Source organism: Eptatretus burgeri, chromosome 1 (assembly GCF_056783735.1).
Source record: "Eptatretus burgeri isolate ZD-2024b chromosome 1, Ebu_testis_v1, whole genome shotgun sequence".
Lineage (NCBI taxonomy): Eukaryota > Metazoa > Chordata > Myxini > Myxiniformes > Myxinidae > Eptatretus > Eptatretus burgeri.
Genome location: NC_140961.1, coordinates 54,121,463 through 54,141,214, shown reverse-complemented (window position 1 = coordinate 54,141,214; position 19,752 = coordinate 54,121,463). Strand labels below are relative to the sequence as shown.

Sequence of the window (19,752 nt, the reverse complement as noted above, 5' to 3'; positions counted from 1 at the left end):
TCATACCCCACGAGTAGAGGAAGAGCATACATACATGGACATGTACAGCCTGTAGATACATGGACATCTCAAAACGCGTTTTCGAATATGCTATATGATTGAATGTGCCGATATATCGACAGTAATCAGGACAGACCCGCTGAAGGTCAAAGGTTTTAGAACACCCCCATTTTACCAATTTTTACTGAAATTTAAGCAGTTCAAGTCCAGTGAATAACCTGAAATGGTACAAAGCTAAGCAGTAAACTGCCAGAGGTTAAAGAAAAAAGTTTAAGTTCCCAAAAACTGAAAAATAATGTAAATTTCATAGTTGTTAAAAAAGGCCCTTTTCAGCGAACAAGTAATGGGTTAGCAACTGCAGCTGTTCTGCAGCAATGGAAGTAAATTAAGCCTTGAAAGTTGATGCAAACAATTCCTGCAGGGGTCTCATCTTTTGTTGATTAGTTACAAACCCTCTGTCTGTATAAAAGCAGTGTTGGAACAGACTGTGTTGCTACACCCTCTGAAGCATTATTTGGACAATTTTGCACTGCAGGAAGTAGTATATTGCGATCATAATGGCAAGAAATAGACAATTAACAAGGGAAGACAGACAGACCATTATAACCCTTAAAAGTGTAGGTCTTTCCTTTTGAGAAATTGCAAAGGAAGCCAAGGTGTCAGTGAGTACAGTTTCCAACACCACCAAAAGGCACTTGGAAACTGGAGGAAACTGACAGGAAGAGGTCTGGCAGACCCAAAGCCACAACACAATCAGAAGCCAAGTTTCCGAGAGTCAACAGCTTGTGTGATAGGCGGCTCACAGGACAGCAGCTTCAAGCACAGCTTTACACTGGTCAAAGTAAGGAAGTCTCAGTTTCAACTGTGAAGAGAAGACTTTGAGCTGCAGGTTTGACAGGTTAAGTGGCAGTAAGAAAACCATTGATAAGATGGCAAAATAAGAAAAGAGGCTTGCCTGGGCCATGAAGCACCACCAGTGGACTACTGAAAACTGGAAGAAGGTCTTATGGACCGATGAATCAAAATTTGAAATCTTCGGTTCATCATACAGGGTTTTTGTACGCCGTCGAGGAGGCGAAAGGATGGTTCCTCAGTGTGTGACACCAACTGTCAAACATGGAGGAGGAAGCATGATGATCTGGGGCTCTTTTGCTGGATCCAGAGTCGGCGACTTGCACAGAGTGACTGGCACCCTGAACCAAAAGGGCTACCACAGCATTTTGCAGCGCCATGCAATACCCTCTGGTCTATGCCTAGTTGGTCAGGGATTCATCCTACAGCAAGATAACGACCCAAAACATACCTCCATGCTATGTCAGAACTACCTAAGAAGAAAATAACAAGATGGTAGGCTTCAAATCATGGAATGGCCAGCACAGTCTTCAGACTTAATCCCCATCGAGCTGGTTTGGGATGAACTGGACAGAAGGGTGAAAGCAAAGCAACCTCCAAGTGCAACACATTTGTGGGAACTTCTGCAACAGTGTTGCGAAGAACTTTCCGAACAATATTTGATTTCCATTGTCGAAAGAATGCCACGAGTATGTTCGATTGTTATATCTGCAAAAGGTGGCTACTTTGATGAGTCAAAACTTTAGATTAAATTTTGTTCAACAAAATGATTCCATGATTTCTTTTTTATCTGCAATTGTTTATTTGTTCTATGCTTTAATTTCAGAGTACATTGAAACATTAAACTGCTTAAATTTCAGTAAAAACTGGAAAAATGGGGGTGTTCTAAAACTTTTGACTGGTCGTGTAAGAGACCCGAGGCCGAGTTATTTCATTCGTTTTCATGTGTAGGTAAACCTTTTCCCCTTGTTTAAGGGTCCACTGGCTATCACGCGGATGAGTCTTGCAACGTGCATTTGAGCTGCACAAGGAACTGGAGGAATTATTGACGAACACAAGCTACAGCCATGCAAGTCAATTCAAAGACCAACACTTTCCTGCTAAACTTGCATATTTAGCTGATATATTTAACCTTCTGAATGATCTCGACCTTTCATTGCAAGGCAAAGATATGAACGTTTTGATGCTGAGCGATAAAATGATGCAATTCAAAAGGAAACTCGGTGTGTAGTGAACTCGCTTGGAAAATGGAATTATTGAAATGTTTCTGTTGTTCATAGAATTTCACAGTAATTCTGAGATTGGATTGCCCAGCATCAAAGCAGTTTTGACTGCTCACCTTAATGCCTTGGACACGCAATTTGAGACCTACTTCAGAGATATTTCAGATGACAGTGGATCAGTGCACCATTCTTCGAAGATGTCCTTTCAAACACAAACCTTAGCTGCCGAGCCCAAGATCAGCTCATGGATTTGTCATGTGATGGTAGCCTGAAGGTAAAATTCAGAGAGCAATCTCTCACGGCCTTTTGGCTCTCCACTGAAAAGGACTATGAAGAACTGTCAAGTGAAGCAATAAAAGTATTGCTTCCGTTTGCAACAACCTATGTTTGTGAAGCTGGATTCTCATGCTTCACAGCCTTAAAAACAAAGTACAGATCTCAGTTCCAGCCAGAACATGACATCATGCATGCCTGCCTCTCCACAATTTCTCCTCGCATTGATGAACTGGTAGGTAAGATCCAAGCCCAGGGCTCTCATGACATTGGGTAGTTATATTCACAATTTACTCTTGACATGTACTTATATCATTTAAAATGTGTCGCAATAATACTACAATTGTTAAGTTTCGTACTGTTATCATTTTAAAACACTAATTTGAACACATTTAGAAGGGTCTGCTTTTTGACAGACTACACACAAATACTGGCTGTGCATGACATCACTCTTAGTCTGATATTTGCACCTAAAAGGTAGTTTTAAAATGTTGTGAAAAAAGGGGGTAAGTGGTCCGTGTTTTGAAAAAGCTTGGGAACCACTGCTCTAGAGGATGGTGTACACTATAATGGAGATGCACTGCCTGTGAAGTACCAAGGCAACAATCTAGTCAGATCTCGGGTTGGGCGAAATTGATTTGTTTTTGCTGGTGATTATCGTCCCTCCAAATATCGATGATATAGCAATTGCGCAATCACTTATGCGACCTTCGCGCAACCAGCTGGTGGTGAAAGCTGATGCATGGTGGGTACACACTATCAATGTTTATATTATAACCCTCATGATGACCCACTGGACAATATCTCAAAGATATAGCTGTTTATCACCATTTAATCTGCCCTGGAATTTAAGTGAACACTTTTGCGTGCTCTCATTGAAAGCAGTGTTTGTGCCTGTGAAACACAACATCATATTAATGGGTATTTTTGAACATTAATTGCACTTTTACATTAATTGCACAAACCCTTCTCCCGATATACTCTGCTTCCCTCCTGTGCACATGTCCAAACCATCTCGATCTCGCCTCTCTCACTTTGTCTCCAAACAGTCCTACCTGCGCTGTCCCTCTAATATACTCATTTCTTATCCTATCCATCCTCGTCACTCCCAACGAGAATCGCAGCATCTTCAACTCTGCCACCTCCAGCTCCGCTTCCTGTCTTTTTGTTAGCGCCACCGCCTCCAAACCATACAACATAGCTGGTCTCACTACCGTCTTATATACTTTCCCCTTCACTCTTGCAGCTACCCTTCTGTCACAAATCACTCCTGCAACTCTTCTCCACCCACTCCATCCTGCCTGCACTCTCTTTTTCACTTCTCTCCCACACCCTCCATTACTTTGGACAGTTGATCCCAAGTATTTAAACCAATCCACCTTCCCCACCTCAACTCCTTGCAACCGCACCATACCACCACCCTCCCTCTCATTTACGCACATGTACTCCGTCTTACTCCGACTGACTATCATTCCCCTTCTCTCCAGTGTGTACCTCCACCACTCGAGGCTCGCCTCAGCCTGCTCCCTACTCTCCCTACAGATCATGATGTCATCCGCGAACATCATAGTCCATGGGGACTCCAGTCTGATTTCGTCCGTCAACCTGTCCATCACCATTGCAAACAGGAAAGGGCTCAGAGTCGATCCTTGGTGCAATCCCACTTTTATCTTAAACCGGTCCGTTATTCCTACCGCACACCTCACCGCTGTCACACTGTCCTCATACATATCCTGTACAATCCTCACATACTTCTCCACCACTCCCGACTTCCTCATACAATACCACAACTCCTCTCTTGGCACCCTATCATAAGCTTTCTCTAAATCCACAAACACACAATGTAACTCCTTCTGGCCTTCCCTATACTTCTCCATCAACATTCTCAAAGCAAACATTGCATCAGTGGTGCTCTTTCCTGGCATAAACCCATATTGCTGCTCACAGATCGTCACCTCTCCTCTCAACCTCGCTTCCACTACTCTTTCCCACAACTTCATGGTGTGGCTTAACAACTTTATCCCTCTGTAATTTCCACAGCTCTGCACATCACCCTTATTCTTGAAAATCGGAACCAGTACACTTAATCTCCACTCCTCCGGCATCCTCTCACTTTCCAAGACTTTATTAAACAATCTGGTTAACAACCCCACTGCCATCTCTCCGAAACACTTCCATGCCTCCACTGGTATACCATCTGCACCAACTGCCTTTCCACTTTTCATCTTCTTCATAGCAGTCCTCACTTCATCCTTACTGATCCACCCCACTTCCAGATTCACTATCTCCACCTCTTCCAACCTTCTCTCTCTCTCATTTTCTTCATTCATCAGCTCCTCAAAGTACTCCATCCACCTTCTCAACACACTCTCCTCATTCGTCAGCACATTCCCATTTGCGTCCTTTATCACCCTAACCTGCAGCGCATCCTTCCCAGTTCGGTCCCTCTGTCTTGCCAATCGGTATAAATCATTTTCCCCTTCCTTTGTATCCAACTTCTCATACAGCTCGCCATATGCCTTTTCGTTGGCCTTTGCCACCTCTCTTTTTGCCTTTCGCCGCCACTCCTTGTACTCCTGCCTACTTTCTTCATCTCTCTGACTATCCCACTTCTTTTTCGCCAACCCCTTCTTCCTTATACTTTCCTGTACTTCCTCATTCCACCACCAAGTCTCCTTATCTTCCTTCCTCTGTCCAGATGTCACACCAAGTACCTTCCTAGCTATCTCCCTCACAACTTCTGCTGTCGTTGCCCAATCATCCCACCCATCTTTACCACCATCCAACGCCTGTCTCACCTCCTCCCTAAATTTCACGCAACAGTCTTCCTCCTTCAGCTTCCACCATCTGGTCCTTGGTTCAGCCCTCACTCTCTTCCTCAACCTCACCTCTAAAGTCAGCCTACAGACCACCAATCGATGCTGTCGAGCTACACTCTCCCCTGCCACCACCTTACAGTCACTAATCTCTTTCAGGTTGCATCTCCTGCTTAAGACGTAATCCACCTGTGTGCATTTTCCTCCACTCTTGTATGTCACCCTGTGTTCCTCCTTCTTCTTGAAATACGTGTTTACCACTGCCATTTCCATTCTTTTTGCAAACTCTACCACCATTTGCCCTTCCACATTTCTCTTGTTCAGACCGTACCTACCCATCACCTCCTCATCCTCTTTATTCCCTTTTCCAACATGCCCATTGAAATCTTATGCCTATGCCAACAATGGACTCCATCTAAACTGTATAATCTATAATAATAAATGTCAGTGTGTCACCTCCACAACTACAAAACCATGGGAGGGAGGAGTGGGGGTGGGGTGGGGTGGGGTGGGAGTCCGAGGAGAGGAGGTGTGAGGAGGGAGGGGAATGGGTAGGGTGGTAGAAGTCTGGAGGGAGGGGGGGTTGGGTGGAAGGAGAGAGGGAAGGGTGGTGTGTGAGGAGGTGGGAGGAGGGAGGGGTAGGGTGCGGTGTGAGGAGGGAGGGGAATGGGGTGGGAGGAGGGGTACTTTAGTTGGAGGTATGTTAAAGTATCCAGATTTCTCCGTCCTCCGTCCCTCTGCCTACCACACTACTTTTGCTGGGAGGTCATTACGTCTGAGAAAATGCATGCATGTGGGATAAGAAAACCGAAGTAAAGATCTATTCGGTTTTCCCGGCAAACGGCGTCTGGTCTCTTTTGACGATCCATCGCTAAATTGGTGATCAAGCTGGTGGAGGATTTGATGTCAAGTCCACAACATTGGTTCATCAGGATTGGGAGCGGGTGACCGTAAATATCAATTGGTATTCTTGAACATTAGTTGCACTTTTGCAGTGGTGAAGAAGCTGTTGTGGCCAGACATCGGACTTCATCCATACTGTATGTTAAAATATCTGGATTTCTCCAACCTCCGTCCCTCCGCCTGTCACGGTCTTTTCGCTGGGATGTCACTACAGCATTACGTCTGGGAGATCATTACGTCTCGCGCGAGGATAAGCCTCGACCGATGTGCAAGTCATCCCGACGTCCAGCTATCTATTGATTTAAAGTATTTTTTGTTGTTGTTTACGATGGACACATGGAGCGATGAAATGCACATTGACTGTGGATGGTGGGTGGGGAGGGAGAGAGTATTGTGTTTGACTATAGTGTTCATCGCTTTGAGGGCAACATGTTTGTGAGCTGCCTTGGGGGCAGCACGTTTTGTATGCGCACTTCACCATCTTGATAAACACTATCCTGCACAGCGTCTGAGTCGGAGTTCAGAAGTTGTCATTTTACCGGTGTAAATGCCCAATAGTCCCACTCAGGCACAGGAGCCTCAACGGAAGATCCTGATGACGAGGCAGGACAACTCGCAACTGAGATGGGATGAAGTTTTCTCACCATTCGCATGAAAGGCGAGAGAGCATGTTGATATATATATATATATATATATATATATATATATATATATATATATATATATATATATATATATATATATATATATATATATATACACACATCTTTTTTTTACTGGGACTATCGTGTTATGATAAAATGAGTCCTTAATGTCAATATTCTGACTAAAGTCAATGAAAAGAAGTCTCAAAATCTTCAGTTTACGATACCGCACACCACTTTCTATATGATTGAATGTGTCGATATATCGACAGTATTAAAATAAATAAATAAATAAATATGGCGTCGCATTGACAATATCTTATCAAGCCGATAATATTGAGAGATTGCCCAGCCCTCATCAGATCATATTCTTTTGGGAATAGAATCTCGACAATGCAACGCAAAAGAGCCAAATGAATCAGGAAACATTAAATAGCAAATATTTAACATTGTTATTAACAATCTGTGTCCAGCAATATGCAGAGCTAAAAGGCATCTAGGATTATATTTAAGCCCTCCTCACCCCCAACCATCAAAATAGTAGTACATCAAAACCAAACTCACCACGTCTTTCTTCATCAAAGTCAAGCCCTGCAAGACAGGTACAGACAGTGATGTCAGGAAACAGTGGGCAAAAGTCCTACCAGGAAAACAGACGAGAGATAAATAATTGCAGAAACAAAAGAAAGATCAACATTGATAGCAATGAATAAACCAAACAGATCGACAGGGTCACGTCTGAGGCTCACTTATGTAATACACCTCAGTGTTGAAGGACTTGTGAATGCCTCCACAAATTTGCGAAACAGTCTCTCACTGCGTTCAGTCATTAATCTTTACCATTCCACAAGTCACCAAAATTGACATCACATGCACAGGAAGCAGATGTATTGTCCACATTTCTCACCTTTTGAAAGGTTTATCAACAATAAATAAGGGGGGAAAGGTTGACGGTACATGTTCCCGGATGTGCTCCCAGAACCAGCCATGGTGACCCTCCATACTAAAGCGCTTCTTCCTCTGACTCCTCCATGCCGGGAGCTCGGGTCTGTCTTCCCTCTCCTCTCAAGGTCCTTCTTCCTTCTTTGTCCTCTCTACACTTCTGGAACTCTCGTATCCTCTTGGCCCCTGGTTGTCCTTCTGGGTAGAGTCCTATTCCAGGCTGTCCTGCCCATGGGGTCACCCCCAAAAAACAAGTCTTTTCCTGATTCAGGGTCCAACAGCACATTATGCCACCATGGTTTTCACACATCGGTCTGAGAGATCATGACAGCCTCTTCTGAAGCGTGACACTTTTTTGTGTGCCTCTTATGATGGGAAGTCTTCACCTGGCCCCATCCACAAACAAGAGGTGTTTAAGCCTCCAATATTACCCTGACTATCCCGTCTATAAACTACATATGCTACCTCCTCAGCATCACATTTTACAAGACGACTTACTCTGAAAGGTCCCTGATACATTGTAATCCCCCAACCCCAATATCCTTTGTGAAGAGTAGCCGGCACCATGAACAGATTCTAAATTCCCACCTTAACCTTTAAATCGAACGCCAGGCCTGGTCAGCCGGTTCATGACAGACTTGGGCCAAGTTTTCCCAGACCCACCCCACAAGAACGTGGGAATAACTGTGGCCATTAAAGAAGAGGAAGATCGATAGCGTTGGATAAAACAAAAAGATCGATATTGATAGCGATGGATATAACAAATCAATATTGACAGCTATAAATAAAACAAAGCAAAGCAAACCAACACAAACATGCCTGACCCAGTTTGTATCAAAACAATGCTGACCCTGTTTGTCCACCTTGTTACTCACCCCAAAGATGGCTGATGTTTCGCTCAGGAAAACTGTTCTCTGTGATGGTCGTGCGGGAAATCCTGCGATTCAATGGTAAATTGACTGTGTTGGGCACCTTGAACATGGGGCTATCTGGCTCCTTGTGATGGGTCGGTGTTCGTGCATGGCGAGCAGATGGAGTTATGTACAAGGTCTCTCTGATCATTTTAAAGCCAAGGGAGATGAGGAGGGTGAAATGAATTGGGATTAGAAAAATTCCACAAACTGTCCTGCACCATCATACTTTCTGACTAACTTTTATACTTGAAGCAAAACTACTCATTGGAACAACTCGAGGCATTACACTTTTCAAAACAACATGGATTTAAAAGAACAATATCAATACATCTGTGAAGTAAAATGAGGTAGCATGAGTGGTAATAGCAGGACAGCAGGAGGAACAATGAACAAGGATTAGTGCAGGAGATTTGATGATTTTGCAATGCTACATCTCTACAAACGTCATACTATTAAATATATACGAGCAGAGTACCCGCCCTACGGGCGATCTTGTTCCAAGCATGCAACACGTTCTTCTGACACATACCTTAATTTGGGCGGTGTATAGGCAATGTATAGGTGTACATGCGTGCAGATGCGTACAAACAGAGGCTGCATACCTCAATCACTCCAAGAAAAAGAAAAAAAAAAACCCTGGGTTACATGCATGAAGCAAAAACATACCGACTGCATGTTATTCAAAACACCTCACTGCACTAGAAAATGTAGGGACAAGAATACTGCACTGTAGATGGTAGGAACTTGCAATACCTTCTCCCACCTGGAGCCACACTACATGATAAACATTTACATAGAGAATTTGCATCGTCCCCCCTCCCCCCTCCCCCACAAGACCATCTCAACTGGCAAAGATAAAAAGACACCCCCATGCACCAAGCTGTTAGTAGGAGGACAGAACAAGAGAACAGTAGGAGGAATAGTGTGACAACACGCGTGCGCACGCATGCACACAGAAAATGCGATTTCAAGCCTATGGACTTGTGCTCTAACTTTTCAGCTGTAGTTGAATTTCATGTTATGGTTGTTGTTGTTGTTGTTGTTGTTGTTGTTGTTGTTGTTGTTGTAGTATAGCCCAAAACAGTTCTCAAGAACAGGCCCACCTGGCACATAGCACAGCCAATCGATTTCCCAAGAGTGACCCAGAGATCCCCCATATCCAAGATGGTGTACCCTTACGAGAGAAAGAGAAAGAGAGAGAGAGGAGAAAGACACACACACACACACACACACACACACACACACACACACACACACACACACACACACACACACACACACACACACACACACACACACACACACACACACACACACACACACACACACACACACACACACACACACGCTGTCCATGGAGACTGATCAGCACTCCGACCACGGCCAGGCTGCCCTGATAAATCCAGGCAGCAGGGAAGATTTGGCCCCCGACTTGCATTGGAGGGTACAACCACCATGAAGAGGCATCTTCGATAGTTGCTGAATTTCATGTTATTACAACTACTTTCAATAGTGAACTCTGATTTTGGTTTGTGTGCTCCAGTACTAGTGTGTGTGGCTCATCACAATCACGATCTTCAACCAACCTACGCAGCCTACAACAAAGTCAACCTGCTACAGCTGCCTCTCGAGTTACCAGTCATGGCAACGGTGATGCATGAAACTCTGTGCACCTATCAGTGCTGCAGACATCGCAGCTTGCCAATTCACCCAACATTCAGCACTAATTTTCTGCCTTTGCTTCGCGGCATCACGGACAACATGCTCATCTGCAGTTGGGACATTTGGCAGACAGGTCACGGACACAGGCACCACTCAGGAACTTTTGGCTCAAGCCTGATTTGTGCCAGAATGCCTCCTTTCACAATTAAATCTTACATCAGAACAGTGAACGGGGTCAAAAACTGCAAGCGATCCACCTACACTTGAGAGATGTTGCTCTTTCATTCAAACTCATAACCACAAATGGACAAGTTTATTTTATTTTTTTTTCTTGCTGCCTACTCTAAACAAACTACAGTACTAGGCTTGAGGTACAACTGCAAAAGCGAATCCCTGACTGGTGAAATTTGATGTTCTGCACATTATGCAATCAAGGAAATACCATAGTTGATTATCATTATAAGATAATACTGGTATAGCAGTATCTGCAATTGGCATTGTTGTGTTCTTTTCTTTCTTGTGCCCCATGTTGAAGTAACTGGGTGTGGATTCTGAGATCATAGGAGTGAAGATAATTTTGAACGATGAAGAGGGCAGTATGCACAGTTTTCCATTTATTGAGCACTTCGCTCGATTTTGGAATGCTTTGTGGTTGCAAGCAAATTGCACGAGTTCAGCAAAAATATTTATAATTTTGTGAATTGCTTTTCCTGCTGACTTGCAATACCTTGCCGCAAAACAAATAATGTTGCCAGATTGGGAATAGTGCAAACTGCCTTCCTGCTCGGACAAACATTTGAGTGGCCAATTCGTTTTGAAATCAAAGTTTCAAAAGCACCCGAGCTCACAACGGCTATAACCTTACATGAAATGCAGAGCAATCACTAAAACCTGCTCTATTAGGATCCCTAAATGAATGTTAATACACAGAAAGGAAAGGAGGGAAGTGAAGAAACAGTTCAAATGCAATATCATATTGTTGCACTCTCTTGCCACATCGGAAATGTAACCTTCCCCCGATGCTCCATTTCTATTTGCAAATAATGCAGAGTTGACTAGGATTCAATTTCCAATTCACTTTGCTGGTTGCATTACGAGCTGCATGGCTCTGCTATCGATAAAATGGCGCTCTATATTAGGGTGGGAATTTGGAATTTGCTTAGGGTGCAGGCTTACAATGGCCTACTCCTTAAAAAATAAAAATAAAAGGACCCATTTTGTCTTAAAATCCAGAAGAGTGCTGGCAGAAAGGACAGCTGGTGAAAGGTGCCCTCCAAATAAGGGCACATGATCATTGGACTGATGTACTGTACTTAAATATGAAATTCCGTGCGCATTTATTCAAAACAGGACTAAAAACAAATTCATCACAAAACATTGCTTTATATTCCACTGCATTCTTACCAAACGATGCCAGGCCATCTATTTATTATAGATAGACCGTAAGCAAAAATGGCTTTTAAGGCCCCCCCATACTTTTATTTATTTACTTATTCTGAAAATTTTGTTTTGTTTTCTTTGCACGTAATGCTGGGGAGTGGGGGTGAGCAGGAAAAGAGGAGAAAATGGAGAAGAGGAAGCAGCATGCAAGTAAGAGGGTTGGGTTCGGATAGGAAGAGTCAATGTGGACAAGAAATAAAAATAGAAGATTGTGGGTAACGATGTAGGATGATAAGAGATAAAGCCTGATTAAAGTGCTGGAAGAGCAAGATAAACAGGCTCAGGGAGGTAGATCTACAGACAGAAGAGAAGGGGAGGAGCAAGAGACATGGTGTTCAGTCAGACTGGATTTTGGAAGTTTAGCCAAAAGGGGTTTATTGGAAGAACGCGTGCATCCTGGAGTTGCGGGGGAGGGTGGGACAACTGAGAGAGGCAGAGGTGTACAAACAGAGGCCGCCGACTTGCTTTTGGTGTGAAAGCAACAGACCTCATTACTCGGCCTCATCGCAGGAGGTTCCGATAATGTTGAGAGATTCCAAAGAATCCAGGAGAGACGCATGTGATTCTGGGGCATCAGCCCATAGGAGAGCAGTACTTCATCGAGCTACACACGTAAAGGCCTTGTAGGCTGTGAGTACTGCTGAATTATGGAAATCCTTCCATACATTCCAATTCCATTCAAAAGGCTTTCATGTCCCCCGGCTCCCATACTCCAAATCACCCTGACATGCATGCATCAAATGTAGATGGTCCTTAATGTCAGATTAAGTGTGTAAATGGCAATGGACTTCTCTCGCCTAGCTACTTCCAACAAGCAACCATGGAATGTGGCCAGGGTTCAAGAGGGCACACAGGGGATAGGAAGGTTGAGGAGGGGATTACACCATAAATTAGGTACCGACAAAGGAACTCTCAAGTCAACATATACTCCAGCAGATACGTCGAACATCTTGTATTCCCTCTCCTGTCAAAAGCATGTGGGTGAACATAATCACCGAGGTGGAGAGATTGATCGACTGGGGAAATTTCAAACCGCCTGCGGAGATAGCAGCAAGGTCATGTTCCCATTACTGACTCTTTCTCTTCCTTAGAGAGTTGGAACGTCCCAACATACATCTTAGTTCACTTGAATTTGCTCCACCAAATCGTTCACAATTCAAAAATCTGGCCAAGAAAGCCACTTCGGCTGAGAGTTGCAGCTCGTGTAATACGAGACGTCAATATTGAAGTCAGTGCTACAAAATCATAACATTAATGTTTAGCCTGAATTGGTGCCTGCATTCTTTTATTTATCTTGTGGTCATTGTGTGCGACTTCGGTTTTGGTCTTCTCACTAATTTAACTACAGCTGAGGAAGGCTGAGAAAATCATACGAATGTCTGCAGACTTGTGGAACCCCAGTTTTCAAAATTAAATAATTAATGTTTTTTTTTTTTTTTTTTTTAAAGAGCGACGATGTCGCAATGGGTGCTGTGAGTTGATAAATCAAGACAATAGTTGAAGCGAACTTCTGGAACCGGTGTGAACTACACAAACTTGTTAATGCAGAGAAGGCATTTGAGGTCAAGGTAGTAAGCGGAGGTAGACAATGATGCCTTGCCAAGGTAGACCGTGACGTGCTTTGGGCAGCAACGGCATAAAAAGTGACAGACAAAGGTACAACACGTTACAATGCCTGGATACAAAAAAAAAACATTTACGTCTTTATTACAATAAGAAATAAAAAAATAAAACAAACGATTACAATCCAGATTCCAAAACAGCAATTAAACTGCAACTAGCCAAACTTATTATCATTAATCTATATAAAAACAGAATTCAGAATTACAGGACTGGTTCCTGGCTGATAAGAGGTCTTCGTATGTAAAGCATGTATGGAAACGGAAAACTACCAGCATCTAAAGATTTGCACAATGGAGGAAGAGAAAGAATCGGGTGAATGCTTGCAGCAAGGCAGTGTGGATGGTTGAGGTGGAAGTGGCCATTTCCTAATGATAGCAGAGGAGACACATCCAACGGAGGCCAGAAAATAACAGCGTTCGGGTCTACGCAGACAGTCATGTCCACATCCTATTATCGATTTCAGCCAATGTGCAGGGATACAAGACGGAAGCACCATCGTTCTGTGAGAAATATATTCAACAAAATAGCCCCAAGAAGGAAAGATGGAAAATAACCACTGGAAAACACACGTGAGTAAGGGAAGATGGAAAACAGCCCCTGGAAATACACAGCCCCTCCTTCGGTTTTGGGAGCCAGTAGCAGCACAGCATGGCACCAATCGAAGCTGGTGCCTCCTAAACGGTGAGCCAAACTTGCTATTTGCACCATCACATACATGCCGTCCCTCTTTCTCCTTCCAACAACCTCAAACCCTCTACACTGACCTATCTGACCAACCAACCCAACAAATGCGCTCTGCCCTGTCACTTTTTATGCCAAATAATGGCATCATCCATCAGGCAGTCATTGAACAAACCAATGGGCTGCATCTCATGGTGTTTCAAAGATTGTTCTTGGGGCAAGGCCTTGCAAAATTATGAGGGTCAGTAAGAAAGTAATGCCTCATTTTATTTCTCACTAAATACAATTCCAGTTCCAGTACATTAAAACACCAGGATACATGCATACATGTGGAAAAATCACTGCGGTTGCAAGGAGACCACTTTGAGGATCATCGTTGATATCGGTTTCCCCTCTCTTCAAACGATTTGCCCAGTATCCAACGATGCTTATACATCAATGGTAGAGTCCCAAGACACATTATTTAAATACCTATGAATTTCCATTGGAGGAATCTCTTCTGCAGAAAGAAATTAAATAACTGTGCTCCGCTTCTTACACACATCTAACGGGACAGACATTTTGAAAGCTTGGTGTGATGTTGTCACATGACCAATCGCAGCACGACTCAACTTCAAATGGGTGGAAGATACAAACCTTTCATTGTGATCTCGTGTAGCTTTCCTGTGATGCTTTGGTTACGAACTGAAAAAATAAGAGGCATTACTTTCGTACTGAACCTCATACAAAATGCTATAGAAATGTGGTTGCCATGGCAAATAATGGGAGCTGTAAGTGGTATGTGACGTCTCATTTTTGGACCAAATTCTTGTTTTCACAAATTCATTTTCTGAGTTATCGACCACTGGGTCCATGCAACCTTGTACAAAACTAAGTCTAAAAACCAAACTAAATAGATATTCTTAACCTTGTCCACCTAAGGAACTATTAAAAAAAAAAAAACATCATCATCATCATCAAAAGCATGTTTCAACAAAACATGACAAACAAATAATGAAAGGCCAATTAAGTACCTATCAGTCGTCACACGTTTAAAACTAGAATGGCACTCGGTAGAGCGCATACCTCCACCACGCTGAGCAGTTTACATTTTGTATCCCACTGATAGGTCGGATCAGGACCCGGACCTGAAACAAAATCTAATCAGCTTGTTCTCATCACCTCCCCAACTCATCCACCAAGTTTTCTCATAACTCGTCCGCAACTTTTTGAGATATCATGATGTGTGTGTGTGTGTGTATATATATATAGTTTTTGGCCCAATCTCTCAATGGTGAAGAATCACTTTTTAAAAATTTTAATTCTTGGATCCGGATCCATGCCTGGTGTTGGCTTAATGGTTAAGGTAGTGGGCTTGGGATCCTAGGGTCCTGAGTTCAAATCCCGCTCAGCTGTTGAATTAACACCAGGTGGGGTTGACTCTGCCTGTCATCCTTCCGAGGTCGGCAAAATGAGTGCCAGCATGCTGGTATACTGTGTCGGAGTGGCGACCCGTCCAGGATTGTTCCCAATAGCCAAGGAGACTGCTTCGACGGCACCAACGCTCTGCACAGAGTATGGTCCTAATGGATGGATGGATCCGGATCCGATCAGATCTGGATCTTCACCAAAATCTAATCAATTCATCCTTAACACACCCAACCTGTACATAAAGTTTTGGCTGAATCCATACATAAGTTTTTGAGACAGCCTGCTCATAGACAGACAGAAAGACAGGGGTGAAAACACAGGCTCGTCAACCTTCAGAGGTAGAGGTAATTCGGAGACCTCTGCCCACCTGCAATTAGTATGGCCCCGAGCCAGCGAGTAGCACAATTATGCGCTCCATTATTACAAACACCACCTGTCAAAGCACTTGTAATCTATCACCACATGGTCATAATTATAGCCCATCCTCCATTTTGTCCCATCATTCTGAATACCACAAGGAAGAGTAAGAAGAGTTAAATATTTAATTGTCACTGGCTCACCCACCCTCCCCCCACCCCCCAATCCTCTAAAATTAGGATGATGAAACTAATGTCCAACTCCATTTCAGACACAAAAAAGTAGAGACCATATCATCTCTTTACGGGTAACACCTTTCCCTCTCACTCTCTTTCATCCAATCACCGATAGTCTGAAGCCTGAAGTGAATTGCCACTCAAGTCCTCGTGAGAAGAATCAGCATCGAACGTGCTTCTTCTGGAAAGGCGCGAGCTTCGCCGCGACATGATGTGGTTGCCGAAGATAACGGGACAGACTTCAGCTGGAAATCCCAACAGCCTCTTTCAAAACTGTAATGAATTGGAAACAGAACAATGCTCAGCAAGTACAAAAGCATTACTCTGTATGCAATTTAAAATGAAATAATTAATTAATTAACGCAAGTTGAGAAACTTTGCAAGGACGTGTATAGAAAAACACAACGATAACTAAAACGGCACTCGGTAAAGTGCATACCTCTGCCAGACTGAACAGTTCACATTTTGTATCTCACCGATAGGTCTGGAAGCAGATCCGACCTTTCGTCCTTATCACACCAAAATCTAATCGGTTTGTTCTGGTCACCTACCCAACTCAGCCACCAAGTTTCGTCATAATCTGTCCACAACTTTTTAAGATATCGTGCTATGTATCGTTTTTGGCCCTATCTATCAATGGTGAAGAATCACTTTTAAAATTCTAGTATCTGGATCCGGATCTTCACCACAGCCTCATCAATTTGTCCTAATCACACACACAACCTGCCCACCAAATTTCGTCTGAATCCAGCTATAACTTTTTGAGATATCCTATAGACAGACAGACAGACAGACAGACAAGGGTGAAAACATAACCTCAGTCCACCTTCGGTTACAAAGATAAACAGAGCAGGAAAACACTTGGTGACGTCAAGTCCAGCTATTTCATTATAACCACACAATGTTGAAGAAACCTGGAACTGTGAAGGGTAACATAGCACAATCACCACCAGTTCCCACATCGCTCTTTCTCATTCTGATATACCATACTCTGTTACAGAGAGTCAGAGCTGCCGAAGCAATTTCTTAGCAAGGGTTAAACTGGGTGGTTTGCCGTTGCCTTGTTGGCATTAGGGCAGCAATTTGAAATTTCTTCATGGTGCCGACGATAACCTACTCTGTGAAGGACACCGTGGGATCTTTAACATTCACCAAATAATGGTGGCACAGGGGACGTACAGTTTAATGTCCATTGAAAGATGGCACACACACATTGATGAAACACCCAGTCAGTGAAACACCAGGATGACAAGTATCATTGTTTAAAAAATTTTTTTATCTGAGCTCTTGTGTATTAAAAACAGAAAGGCCAATGATGGAGAAGAGGGCTATCAAAAAGTCAGTTTGGTGGTGGGTAGCACAGGTAAAAAAGAAAAAAAAGTATTCGATTTATTTTTTAGAGAAAAGAAAACCTGTACGTGTGGCCAACTTCAGTTCATTGACAAGGGATGAAAGAATAAAAATTAAAATAAGAAGTGTAAGTTGGATGAGACTGCTGAATCAAAAGAGTAAGAAACAAAAAGTTACAAACAAACTGCAGGAACATAGAGGGGATGCAAATGAAGCATTTCCACAACCACAAACCAGCACTGACAAAACAGTCAGTGGAAGGAAGGAAAGAGGGAGAAGAAGGTAAGCCAGGCTATCCCACCTCTGAGCACCTGAGAAATAAACCGGTTTATAGCACATCGAAGTCCTGAGAAATAAACCAGTTTATCTCACAGAGTCCTGAGAAATAACCCGGATTATCGCACATCGGATTCCTGAAAAATAACCTGGTTTATCCAAAATCAAAGTCCTGAGAAATAAACCGGCTTATCCCGCATCGAAGTCTTGAAAAATAAACCGGTTTATCCCACATCGAAGTCCTGAGAAATAAACCGGTTTATCGCACATCGGAGTCCTGAAAAATAAACCGGTTTATCGCACATCGGAGTCCTGAGAAATAAACCGGTTTATCACACATCGGAGTCCTGAGAAATAAACCGGTTTATCGCACATCGGAGTGCTGAGAAATAAACCGGTTTATCCCACATCAAAGTCCTGAGAAATAACCCGGATTATCGCACATTGGATTCCTGAAAAATAACCTGGTTTATCCAAAATCAAAGTCCTGAGAAATAAACCGGCTTATCCCGCATGGGAGTCTTGTGAAGTAAACCTAGCTATCCCACCACTGAGGTAAACCAGGTTATCCCACATCGGAGTCCTGAGAAATAAACCTGTTTATCCCACATCGGAGTCCTGAGAAATAAACCGGTTTATCCCACATCGGAGTCCTGAGAAATAAACCGGTTTATCCCACATGGGAGTCCTGTGAAGTAAACCTAGCTATCCCACCACTGAGGTAAACCAGGTTATCCCACATCGGAGTCCTGCGAAGTAAACTGAGCTATCCCACATCGGAGTCCTGAGAAATAAACCTGTTTACCCCACATCGGAGTCCTGAGAAATAAACCAGTTATCCCACATCGGAGTCCTGAGAAATAAACCGGTTATCCCACATCGGAGTCCTGAGAAATAAACCGGTTTATCCCACATGGGAGTCCTGTGAAGTAAACCCAGCTAGCCCACCACTGAGCACCTGAGAAGTAAACCGGGTTATCCCACATCGGAGTCCTGCGAAGTAAACTGAGCTATGCCACATCGGAGTCCTGAGAAATAACCCGGTTTATCCCACATCGGAATCCTGAGAAATAAACCAGGATATCCCACGTGGCAAACTGAGCAACTCGTAACAAAGTAATCTTTCAAGGGCAGCAACATGTCGCGTTGAACAGTTCAGTGATGGATTGGGTGAGGTCCTGTTGCAAGGCCCTCACTTTGTGGGTTCAATCCCAGTTGCTGCTCAGTGGGATATTTCTGTACCCGATGTCAAAGCGCCGAGCTGTACAGGATTGGATCTTGGGTAATGGAAAGAAAATGTCATGGGCGTACCATTGTTCTGACAGCACAGATGGTAATCCACCATGAACATGCCACCACAACTTTGGTGCTAATAACAGTAATCTTCACCAAAATGCTTCAAGATGACACTGATCTTTGTTCTACAATGGGGTTCCAAATGGTAATCTGACCGTTCAATTCCCTTTTGTCACAACTTACAAGTTGTTGCATGGTGTGATGAGAAGAGAATCCTGAGTTCAAGTGATGTTATGAAAACAAGGCAATCAATCAATAAATAAACAAACAAACAAAGATGAAGGAACATGTACTTGAACTGGCCACAGCAGGATACCGTGCCTCCCTCCATGACACAGATCCTAAAAAGCATACCTGTTCGTCAACTTGCTCAAGTACTCACAAACAGATGAATAAAAACAACAAGCCTTCAGATAATGGTAGAGCGGATCGACCCCTCCATCCCATGGCAATGAGGATTTGAGGAATAAATACTTTAAATGCTGATGTCAAGAACATGGTGACTTGCAAATGGAGAGCTTTGCTGAGGATTGCCAAGTTGGAAGGAATTCAAAATTAAGAGGAAGCTTGGCTCAAGTCTTTCACGAGCAGGCTGGCCAGGCATGATGTTTAAATAAGGTAAGGGCAGGAATTTGGAATTTGTTCACCTCGTCGGCGATAACTCGCCTCCTCTTTACGAAGTGGAGGGGGGGGGTCTTTCAACGGCCACCAACTAATCCCGGCAGATGGGAAGCGAAGTTTCACGTCTATCCGAGGGAGGCATACACATCGATGAATTACCATGCCTGGGAAACACCAGGATGGCGGTTTATAGCTAGGTCAGGATTCGAACCTCAGCCAGACAGCTTCGTGGG

At 43.5% G+C, this 19,752-nt stretch overlaps 1 protein-coding gene across 4 annotated transcripts in view; it reads right to left on the bottom strand.

The window, feature by feature from the left end:
* Positions 1 to 19,752, bottom strand: part of LOC147034509 (SUN domain-containing protein 1-like) — a 64,997-nt gene that overhangs the window by 42,900 nt on the left and 2,345 nt on the right. For 2 of the 4 annotated variants that reach the window (XM_085884463.1, XM_085884456.1), the window contains exons 2-4: positions 16,086 to 16,249; positions 8,529 to 8,707; positions 7,276 to 7,302 (exon numbers count right to left, since the gene is read on the bottom strand). In XM_085884463.1, the coding sequence (XP_085740589.1) occupies positions 7,276 to 7,302; positions 8,529 to 8,707; positions 16,086 to 16,186 (307 nt within the window). In that variant the 5' untranslated portion in view covers positions 16,187 to 16,249. Of the gene's footprint in view, positions 1 to 7,275; positions 7,303 to 8,528; positions 8,708 to 14,609; positions 14,630 to 16,085; positions 16,250 to 19,752 lie in introns of those variants that run through there. The other 2 variants (XM_085884482.1, XM_085884472.1) reach the window with 2 other exon arrangements.